Consider the following 12,076-nt stretch of genomic DNA (forward strand, 5'->3'; position numbering starts at 1 on the left):
ACATAGCCTTGAAAACCCACAGAAAACTATGGATGCCAGCCATGAAAGCCTTCAGCTTCATACCACTTCTGAGTATTCCTTTTCTTAGAAAATCCTATGAAATTCATGGGATTGCTGTAAATTGACAAGACAACTTGAAGGTATACACACACACACACACACACACACACACACAGCACCCTAATAGGGCAGTACATAAGTGTTTTCAATAAGCAACATTGCTGTTGATTAGCAAGGCTGCATCCACACTACAGAAATAATCCCAACTGACACCACTTTAACTTCCATAGCTCCGTGCTATTGCATTCTGGGAATTATAGCTTGTTGTGGCACCAGAGCTCTCTGATAGAGAAGGCTAAATGTCTCACAAAACTACAATTCCTAGAATTCCATAGCATTGACCAATTAAAGTAATGTCAACCTGGATTATTTCTACAGTGTGGATGCAGACCAAGCTACACTGAATCCCTTGGAAGACATTAATTGTGATTAATTCCAGTCCCAACATTTTCAAGGGGATTTAGGACTTTTATCATCTGGGGGATAGGACATCATTGTCCTGTCACTATCCCATGTTTCTCACATAATCAAGGGAAGTACTTTCACACTAAATCATGCTTATCTGGACATTATCCTGTCCAGAAAGTGCAAGTGAAAGTGATCGTGCAAAACGCTTTCTCATTACAACATGCTAATCCTGTGAATGAAGTGGAATTGTCCCCTCATTTCCTGTCATTTGATATTATTGGAACATCCCATTAATGCAATTCCACTTCACTGATGGGATGGGACAGGATCAGCGTAATGTAGTGAGAAAGCCTTTCACGCAATCACTTTCACTCACACTTTCTGGACAGGATAAGGACGTTAATGATTACTTTTTAGCTGATCAGGGTCTTTATTTTTTATCAAGAAACTAGTAGCTGGTCTTTTGGGGGAGGCAGTCAATGAGCATTATTAGCAGCCTTGTTTAAATCCTTTGTTGATTATTTAAACTTTATCTACTCTCACAGTTTATTACGTGCATTAATAAAATCAGTAAAACACTCCACTATGCAACAAGAGCTAAAAAAAATTGATTTAAATTTATGTTTTACTCCCTAGATTTCTTTAATGATTTGGATGCCCTGATGGGACCTGTCACCTTGCACAGCAGTATGGAACTTTTGGTCCAGTACACCCAACAAGGACTTCACTGGATCAGGAACAGTGCTCAGTTTTCATAATATCCATCTGAACAGTAGACTCTTCCACAGACAATTAAATTATTCTAGACACTGTGCTACAGAAATACGCAACCACAGCATTGCTTCAAATCAATGTGAATATTTCTTTTAACACTGAACAATATTTTTTCAAAGTACAAAATCAGTGTGTATGTAAATTATGCAATGTTTGTCTCTTTGGATGAATTATACTTTAATACTCTCCAAATATCCTTTCAGTTATTGTAAAGAAGAAAACTGAAATATGCGTGTAGAACAAACTCTCTCTCTCTCTCTCTCTCTCTCTCACACACACACACACACACACACACACACACCTTGGAATGCTAATCCTGAACCTTATGGGTTGATTTAACCAAGTACAGCAAACTGCAGAACCTCTGATACAGAAAATCATTTTTTTACTCTACTTCAAGCACAATCATAAATTTCTGAAAAGATGGTTTCCTGATTTAGACCAATTGTAGCCACACTGAAAGATTTTCTATTCATAAAGTGCGTTTATTCTGTGTTTTACATCGATGGACCACTTCTCTTTTCTTGGGGCAAATTTATATTCCAGACAAGATGCTGGATGCCAACTTGCATGCATGTTGACACCTTTCCTTCCCTTGCACTACTACTTTCTTCATGAGCAGTCAGGCTCATACATAATAATAAAGTTAGTAGTATGTAACAGTGAGGGCGTCTTTCCACTTACATGCATAATATTTCATACAAAATATATAGCATACAAATTACATACCTTGCATTTTTATCCGTGAATGTTCAGTGTTTATTTTGTAATCTTTGCTGAAGTCACACAGTAGCTGCCCTTTGCAATCCTGAACAAGGTCAGAAAAGAGCAAGGTTGCTCATCCACAGTTTTTCTAGGCTTTTTAGCTTTATTTCAATTTACCTTGTGCTTGAAGTAAGTGTGACATTAGTTGTACCAACTCTAGAAGAACTAGAGTAACTCTGAATTTACTGCATCCAAAACTGTCTCTTCCCAAAACTCTTTTAGCGCCTTACTCTTGCTCTCACTAGTGGGAACACTGCCAGTGCAAGAGCAGACAGAGAGCACCCCTTCCCATTCTGGCCAAACTGAGTCATGACCATTCACCCAAGCTAGCAGTTTTGGGTTAGAATTGCTGTACCTATCATTAATATCCAATAAATCTACATAGCTCCAGAAACTCATTGAGTTCTCCCCTATGTACACATGACACTTTTTTGATCTATTGCTCAAAGATAGTTTTTCTGAATCTTATCTATAAAATTTATCAAAGAGAACCATACTTAAATGGGTACTTGATATGCTACCAATAAAATTTAGCAGGAATAAATGAAACATTTTTAGAGATCAAGAGCTTTTGGAATAAGCACCTTGGCAGAACATAACTCTCCTCCAGAATACTTATACAGCTGGCAAGCGTAGCTCCATCATCTGTTTCCTCCCCAACAGGCTGGGCCTCCTGGGTACAGCTTCATTCCTTCCCCCACACCCAGCTACTGACCAACTGTGGAGGTATGCCTGGCCACATCCCACCTTCTACCCTTGCACACCCAGGGAGGAAGGGGCAGTCTCTTCCCCATGTGTAAGATTCCTTCTTCCCTGTGTTTATGAGGACAGCTGGAATGTGCTCAGACACCACTCCACACACACACAACCGATTAGTAGTTGTGAGGATGGAGCTGGACCTGGGAGCCCACATCATGACAAGGGGTGTTGTGCAAGAAGGTACTGAATACATTCTTCCACAATGCCCCCAAAAGGATATACACCATTGTAACCAGGGGTTACTCCACTGTATGTCAGTTACAAGATTCTAGTTTATGCATGCAGTTAAGTGATTCCCAAACTCTGGCATTCCAAGTGTTTTGGACTACAGCTCCCAGAAGTCTCTGCCATCTTGGCCAGTTGTCTTGCATACTGGGAGCTGAAGTCCAAATCACCTGGAAGCTCATAGTTTGGGAAGCATTGATCTAGAATATGAGGTTCTGTCTCAAAATGAAGAAGAGGTTCTAGAGAGAAAACCCCAACACCTCAAGAACATTATTAGGCAAATGTAAGATGTATTTAAAACTATCCAGGCTTAATTATTGTATGATTGTGAGTATTACTTGACTGATTTCTGTTTACCAAATTCCAGAGGCCTCACTACGGTTGGCGTCACCCAGTGCAGTAACTCATGGTGTCAACCCTCCCACCCATTGATCTCCTTCCAAATCACACCATGCAGAATCCTTAGTCATCTTTTTTGTACTACTGCTACTCATTCACTGTAATCCCTGCATAACACTGAATGTCATGGTAAGAGTTGTGCCATAAAACAACTTGCTAAATTAAAACTATACCTTTAAATTACAATATCATATGCCCAGCCTCAATGCATTTACATATACTGTTGACCCTCAGTATTCGTGGGGATCCATTCTGGACCACCACCACCATCCTGTGTATACCAAAATCCGCAGATGCTCAAGTCCTGTTGTTCCCAATGGCGGCATGGCCACACCACTATTAGAAACAACCTGCCTCCCATCTGAGGGCTCAGAAGGCCAGAAAAGCTGTTCCTGGCCAGAACACCAAAAGTTAACTCAGGGCCTTCCAGGCTGGCTCTGCCCCACCACTTCGACATTCTCATCAGACACTGGTCAGAGGAAGCCATCAATCACCCAGTCCTCCTTCCTGAGTGATTGACAGCTCCCTCTGACCTGTGGCTGATGAGAATATGGAAGAGACAGGTGTGGGGAACAACATGGGCTTGCCATCCGCGGATGCTAAAATTCACGGATGACATATACCGAGGGCCAACTGTACTTAGTTCCTTGTGGTTGAAGTGAAAATTCAGTAAAAGGTGTTTTTTAAAGAAAATTTTAAAAGAATAATTTTTTTAAAGTTAAAATGTAATTTTTAAAAACCTGAGACCTTGCCTTTCTCCTCCTACTGAACCTCACCCCACTTATACCATCTCTTCAGTGTTTTAATGGGGCACACGCGAGTGCCACAGCCTGTTTCTGCCCAAAGGCAGATGTTTGAGGAGCAGTAGTGTCACCCCTGCTTAGGGTGTCACCTGATGCGTTCTGCACACACACACCCTGGGCACCCTTCTAGTGATGCCACTGTTCATGATTTGCAATGGCACAAATCTGATTTACACCATTGCAGTTTATTTTTATAGTTGCTGTGCAGAAACTAAAAGTTCCTCCAGAAACTACCTTTTAAGCAGTGCAGCCCCCACCCCCTACCCACACAACCATTTCTGTGTTGCCCAAGAATGAGATAAGCGAGGATGTGTCCACTTCTTTTCCTGTAGCTGGATGTGCAGAGACCTCCCAAGATGACATCCTTGCAGTGCATCCAGCTACAGGAAAAGAACTGGATGTGTCTCTGCTCATTCCCCTGTTCTCCAACAACATGAAAATGACCATGGGAGAGTGCATTGCTTTAAAAATAGGTTTGGAGAGGTAGCATCCAGAGCTGTGGTTACAGAGATGTTGCTCTGTCCAGTTGACCTGATTCATGATCTCAGTCATTGTTTTTCAAACCATTACTCTTAAGCTAAACTTGGTCTCTGGTGCTGTTTAAGATTTTTGGTTTGTTTTTCCTTTTTAATTACAGATAACATTTTATGTTTGTTAGAATACAGGATTACCGTTTTATACTATTTCTCTTTCATTTTATCATACAGTTAGTGCACTTGTGCCCTGATTTGTCAGTCCATTACAGGCACTTGGATATTAATTCTCCAAAGAGAATACTGCATGCAAGATCTTTTTACTTGTTAGAGGAATGGCTAGGTATGCAAAAAAAAAAAAAAAAGTCATGGTCACATAAGAAGTCTCATCTCTCTGTAATTGAAGGTGAACACTCAATTGAAGGTGAACACTCATATGGCAGTACTGAGTCCCAATTCCCATGTACACTGAATATCTGGTTTTGTGGCTTTTTATCTTCCTAAATTGTGATTTCCAGGGAGGTAGCTGTGCTAGTCTATTGTAGTGAAAACAACAAAGAGCCTTGTTGCACCGAAAGAATTATCAAGTATTATTGGTCATAAGCTTTTGTGGACCTTAGCACTGAAGAAGCACTGTACCATGCATCTGAGGTTATGCCAAATAAGACCTGTTAGTATTTTGGGTTTCACAATATTCTGTATTTTCCTAGTTTTTAAGAGCTTTGCTTCAGTCCAGCTAGTTAAATAGAGTGCATTCCTAGAAATTCTGAATTCTTTTAAAACCTTTTTGCACATTAGTATACAACTGTTTTTACCTATTCAATTTTAGGGCACTACACTTATCTGCCACAGGTTGAAGTTCTCGGTGTAAGGACACAAGTATGTACACTCTGTAAACAAACTAATGAGCGTAAGAAAGAGCAGGGTTTTAGCAATGTATGCAAGGGCACATCTAACATATGCCTCAATGTGTCTTTTTCTCTATTATTGTAGAAAATCAGATTCAAATCTTTTCCTCCTTCACAAAATGGCCCAAACCCCTGCCCACCTTCTTCTTGTGTACCCTTACAGCCATATAGTGACCAGAGGAGAGCAAGGGAAGACTGAGAAACATCTGACACAACAATTAAGGTGTCTTGCTCTGGAGGCCCTAGAAGATGACATATTTGTTGTACTTCTTGCTGTAGTCACAATGCCAGATGCTTCTCAGTTGTACCCTGCTCTCTACTGACAACTGCTTGGCCATAGAGTGTCAGGATGCATAGAAGAAAGTGAGTCCTTCAACTGGGAATGGAGAGATCTTTCCTAGTTCCACCAGGATGTTACCAACATTTGCTAGTCCCAACTGGGCTAGATGTATTGGACCAAAGAGAACTTGGGGAGACCACACCATTGACACTTTGTTCACTTTGTTCTGTTGACACTTTGGGTCTGCTGTGGTTGGTGCTATTGTTTGGACTTAGCCATGTGCTCATATAACTTCTAAACAGGAAAAATGTAGCAAAACTAGAATGTGAAAGGAATTAATGATTTCTTATAGAGACATAATTCTAATAATGACAGTGGGCATCATAATTTGGACTGGTGACAATGAGATCATACCAGTGTAGAAGGTTATCAGTGAATTTCTATGGAAGACTATTTCATTTTTAAATGGCTAGCCTTCGAAACTATGCATTAGCACTCAAAGGTACATTTCCACACATGATCCCCAGTTATCAACAAGTTATTAAAAAGCAGGATATTTTTTATGAGGATAACCATTTGAACTTTTCTACTTGAGGCATCTGTCCACAAGACTGCAATTGGCATAAGTCTTAATGTGTGTTTAATACAATGGGCTTTCTTACTGCAATTTTTCACCAAAATAATAACAGAGTTTAGGTATTGATGTGGATTAAATACCTCTCTTTTTCTCTCTTTCATAGGTAGCAGATGTGACACATGCATGTTTACTCAGAAGTAAGTGTCAATATGTTCAGTGGGCCTTACTCTCTTAAGTGTACATAGATTTGCTGCCTAAGTGATTCAGACTAGTAAACAATGGCAACTGAGCATTCAGCTGTTTTACAAGTTGTTTTTTAAAAAAAGAAAATTTCATCAAATTACTATTTTAATCTGCAAACATTTCTGAAAGCCTATCCAATTTGAAGAAGGCTAAACGCAGGTTAATCTTAATGTATGGGATTTACCACTCGTCTCAGCAGAAACTATTGCAAAAATTTTATCTACAGGCAACAATAATATGCAGAATAGTTTCTTTATGGCAATCATTCACATTTTAGTGAGTTACAATGATTCATGCAGTCACAAAGAAAGTAAAAGGTGTCATGTATTATGTGATGAAGGAAAATACAAATTCCTTTGTCAATATCCAGTGGCATATTTGATATCCAATGCCAGCAGAATCAGCAATGTCCACCTGCCCTTGCTGGAATCCTCTCTGGCACAAAAATGAAAAACTGTTCCAGAGAGTTTCACACCCCTCTAGAGTCATTTTTGGGATGGATGGGTGGCTACAGGAGAATGAAGGAAATCACCCATTATCAGGGAAGTAGTAATATCCAACCCAAGTACACCTTTGAATTCTGGCCCTTTGGTCACTTGGAGAAATGAATGCCACAGATGATTGGCTTTTCATGTTTTTAGATGTTCTTGGCAAAAAGCAAGCAGGTGGGATTGCATCCAATTTAATGTTACTGAAGAAAGTATAAGAGGTGCCATTGTTCTGCTAGCATTAGCACAAATGCTAATTCCACAAGTAATACAACAAATCCAGACAAATACCCAACATAATGAAATCATAATGAGTAACAAAAGCATTTATACAATGGCTTGCACTAGCACTTGTGCAGGCAACATCAACATATAGGTGTGATGCTTTAAAGTTCAGCAACATCAAAATTTTCTGTGTAGTGATAGATTTGTAATATACCACAATATAGGAAAACCAAAAAAAGTTATTTTTAATAGTTGCTGTTTTCATACCATTACTCTACTTACTTGTTTTTGTGCCTTTGTAAATCAGTTTGAGTGTATATGTCTTATGAAAAGGCAACTAAATTTAATAAGATCAAAACACATGCAAGCATTACTGCCTATGTTCCAGTCTACTACATGCCAAACAGTTGTATGAACTATTTAGTTCAACTGTTCATCTGACCTAGGAAAGCTTTGCACAAAATATTCTTTTTTACTCCCAAGTAATGATAGACTCATGGAGTTGGAAGGATCCCATGGACCATCTTGTCCAACCCCACCATACAGGAGTACACAGCTAAACCACTCCTGAGACATGAACCATCCAAGTTCTTTTTAGACTTTTAATAAAGGAGAGTCTCCACCACCCTTCAAAACAGTCCTTTTCACTGTCAAACAGCAGTCACCATCTGGGAATTCTTCATAATATTTCTTGTAATTTGTTTTAAGTCATGAATCTCTTCAAAGAAGTACAGTGGAGCCTTGTTATACACTGAGGTTTGGTTCCATGATCCCCCATGGATAACAAAATCCATGGATGCTCAAGTCCCATTAAATATAATGGCATAGCAAAATGGTGTCCCTTATGAAAAAATGGAAAATCAAGGTTTGATATTTGAAATTTATACTTTTTTTGAACATTTTCAAACCGTGGATGCTTGAATCTGTGTATAAGAAATCCATGTATAAGAAGGGCCGACGGTACATGTCTTTGACATGTAATACTACACCTCCTTCTTCCTGTTTGATCTGCTTCATTGGAATATGTGATAATGTTCCACTACTACATTCCATCATGAGACTCATCCCACCAGATTTCATCAATACCCATTAAATCATATTAAGAATTAAACTTCATCTTGTTTATTTCCCATACTCTATGCATTAGTGCAGACATCTAAAGTCATGGGTCATTCTCTGCAGCTGCTGTTGTTCTATCTGCTCATTGGTGGGTCCTTGTAACATCACCCGTTAACTTTGTATCATTGAATCTGTTGTCCACAATCCTTGATGTCCCTCTGTCCTCTGAAATACTGTCTCCCTCCCTCATATAACTCCATTTTAAAGCCCTCCCAATCAGGTTTGCAAGACCTCTAACAAATATGTTGCCATCAACTGCTACGAAATATACCACATCCCTTGAGAGACATCCTTACTCATGAAAGTGCAGACCATTGTTCAAGAAGGAACTAGTTATTCACTTTCAGTAGTCTTCTGTCCCTTCCTGTGCCATGGGCTCCAACAGGAAGGAGTGATGAAATAACAGCCTGTGCCCCAAGGCCTTTCAGCTTCTTATTCAATGCCTCATAGCCCCTTGCAATATGATGAAGACTATATCTTGCAGTATTATTTATTCTTTGGGTTTGATTAATCTTGCTGCCCTCTATGTTACATCATGAATCCAGCCCTGAAAGACAGCTCTCAAAACAGCCTGTCAGGGTGACACACCACTGCCTTTGTCCCTAACAAAATCCCACTCATCATTGGGCAGATGTATGCAAAGGTAAATGCAACATGAGCCATTTCTTCCTTCTTCTTTTTCTTAATACAGAAATCATTTATTTATCATTATAGCCTCTTTCTCTTAGAAACAGAATTGTTACAAAAAACAAAAAAAGCAAAGGGGTGCTCAACTTCCCTTACATCTGTGCACTTTTTGCCTATCATCTACACAGTTGAAGTAAATTTCTACATATGTCCTTGCAATGGCATATTTCTATTGTTTACATTAACTGAACAATGAAATAAATGGAAATATATATCCTGTACAGTAATTTATACTGTAAAATATATGTGTATGTCTATGTGCATATGGTACTATGTTGGAATTATTTTGAATTCTTAATTTATTGGATCAATTAGCATTTTCCTCAATCATCTCCAAGGGTGCTCTAGACAGTAACAGCAGTACAGTGGGCCCACATATTACATGTATTCGTATTACACAATTTCATTTATACGGGACCAAATAAATGTCTTCTGTAGGTATTTTCTAGATCCTCCAGTGTGATTCTTTGGTATCCTTCTGCCAGATGTTGACTATAGAGTCACATTGGAGGACCTAGAAGAGCCTAGAGAAGTGATCTCTCTAGGAATCTCTAGGTCTTCTTCTGTAACTCTATAGTCAACTTCCATCAGAAACATACCACTGAATCGCACTAGAGGACATGGAAGATGCCTATAGAGAAAATTCTTCATTCGTTTTGAGTTAAAAATGGATTATATTTGCCAGATTATATCAGGTTAGATGCAAAAATTGTTCTACACAAAGCATCCCTGAACAGATCCCTCATGTTATATGCGGGCCTACTGTTTTGCTACACAGCATGGGCAGGCATTTTGCCTATATTTTCCAACACATCTTTGTATCTGGAAAATTCTTTTCTCTTTCATGAGATTAATTTGAGGCTGTGGCCCTTGCATTTTTAAAAAATCATTTGGGCAGAAATTTAAGGTAGGAAAATTGTGGTCTTCCAGATGTTGTTGAACTACAGCTCCCTGCAATCCTCACCATTAGCTATGGCTGGCTAATGCTGGTGAGACTTGCAGTCCAACAGCGGGCCACATTTAGCCCATTCCTTATTTATGCCATAACTATTTTGAATTTAAGTATTTCTAATAATGTTGTGTCCCTTCAAATAATGTATACCTAATTATGTGGGAGATTAACAATATTAATTCATTGTCTTCACATAGCTTCAGAAGCCTAAATTATATGTGATATGAACAAACAGCAAGTGCTAGTTCATTTAGCCTCTTTGATGCCCAAAGCAAGAAGTTGTTCACAATAAACCAATATACAGTGAGTCCTTTCCCACTACTTTGACAAAGAATAAATCTGGAGGTGAAACAATCTCTCAGTCAAAGTGGGTGTGTACTTGGTAATTCATTGCAGTAGATAGAAGTATTATTGTTTTAAGCTTGAAAGGATCGATTTGCATACTGTTTATACAAAAGCATATTCATTTTGTTAAGATTCCATTGGTGTGAGTCATCTGCAGTTTCCTGAAACAAGGATGTGACTCATGAAGTGAATAACTTATTAATAGACAGTCTGAACTTTTTCATCTCCCTAGCTCTGGAATAAAAATTTCATGATGTATACACATTGTTTGTACCATTTTGCCAGTTTACATTGCTCAGTAGTTAACATTTATTCAGATAGTGAATGCTTTGGATCCATTCCAGGACAAAAAGCCTTATTGCAGGAGAAAAGAAAACTGGAACAGAGTGAGAGAGTAGTGGCTTTCTCCATGCCTCTCCGCATGCCATTGAAGCATTTTCATCTTCTTCCCAAAGGGAGGTTATTGTAAAAGCATGTCATATGTCACACTGGAAATAGCACACTTTTATGGCTGTCTCCCTCAGGAAGGAGAACGGAAATGCTACAACAGCTTATGGAAAGGCAAGGAGAAAGGCGCTACTTTTCCAATCCGTTTTGGCTTTCTTTTCTCATGTGAAAGGCTCAAAGAAAATAATGTGAGAGGTTTGTTTATTTATAGCTCTGTTACATGGCTAAAACTCATGTATACTGAAGTGATAAAATTACTGACAAGTTGTTGACGGTTTGGAGATTTTGCTGTTTTCTACCATCCATTGAAAATTCATGTAGCACAGTTGCTGGAATGGTTAAAGAAAACCCTATTGTAAAGTAACAGAATGAGCCTTAAGGATTTTTTTTAAAAGCACTTTTATATTTAAAAGTTAATATTAATTCATCAATAAGATTACTTTTTTAATGTGAAAATAAACCATGAACTCAACACCCTCTGTGTATTTTGGAAAGAGATTTTGAAGCACACAGTGTTGCCTTGTCTTGTTTGTTAATGTTACTAAGAAGATGAAGTTTTTTTTAATGAATTACCATGAATATGAACATTGAGTTGGGTTACCCTGAATATGAACATTGAGACTAACATGTCCTGTGGACTTCTGTCAAGTGTAAGCATGACTACACTTGGATCCATTCCAACAGCAATTGAATCATACTTGCTTTTCATTCAGGTTCTCCAACCAGTTCCACAAGTTTGGTGCTTGATGCCAATTGACTTCAGTCTCTTAATAAATCCCTCTCTGATCTGCAGGGGATGGGAGGGGGGGTCATATTTCTTTGTTTCAGAATGTCAGGCTTCTCTTCATCTGCTCTCAAAAATGACATAAAAGAACTTTCCAATCCAAGGTGTATCACAGCAATAAGAAATATACCACTAGCCCAATTTCTGAGGCCTGTTGGTTGGCAACAAAATGTCCAGGTATATTTGCCTTCAAGCTACAGCTTGACAGTTCCAAGGCAGTCTCCATTTACAAAACCAGGGCTGCTTCACCTGGGCAATAGACCTTTCCTGGGTAGTTCCAAAGCCCCAGCAGGGCCTACTGGTGATGCCCATCATTTATTTTCATTGGTGGTGGTGTTATTTGGCTGCGTAATCT

The 12,076-nt window shown here is 38.9% G+C and overlaps 1 protein-coding gene across 1 annotated transcript in view; it reads left to right on the forward strand.

Moving 5' to 3' along the window:
- Positions 1-11,360, forward strand: part of AFF3 (ALF transcription elongation factor 3) — a 292,287-nt gene extending 280,927 nt beyond the window's left edge. The window contains exon 22 of the mRNA XM_089511440.1: positions 1,105-11,360. Within this exon, the coding sequence (XP_089367566.1) occupies positions 1,105-1,226 (122 nt within the window). The 3' untranslated portion in view covers positions 1,227-11,360. The remainder of the gene's footprint in view (positions 1-1,104) is intronic.
- The last annotated feature ends 716 nt before the right edge of the window (positions 11,361-12,076 follow it).

This window comes from Sceloporus occidentalis, unplaced genomic scaffold (assembly GCF_023333645.1).
Source record: "Sceloporus occidentalis isolate IW3139 unplaced genomic scaffold, rSceOcc1.0.p SCAF_2, whole genome shotgun sequence".
Classification (NCBI taxonomy): domain Eukaryota; kingdom Metazoa; phylum Chordata; class Lepidosauria; order Squamata; family Phrynosomatidae; genus Sceloporus; species Sceloporus occidentalis.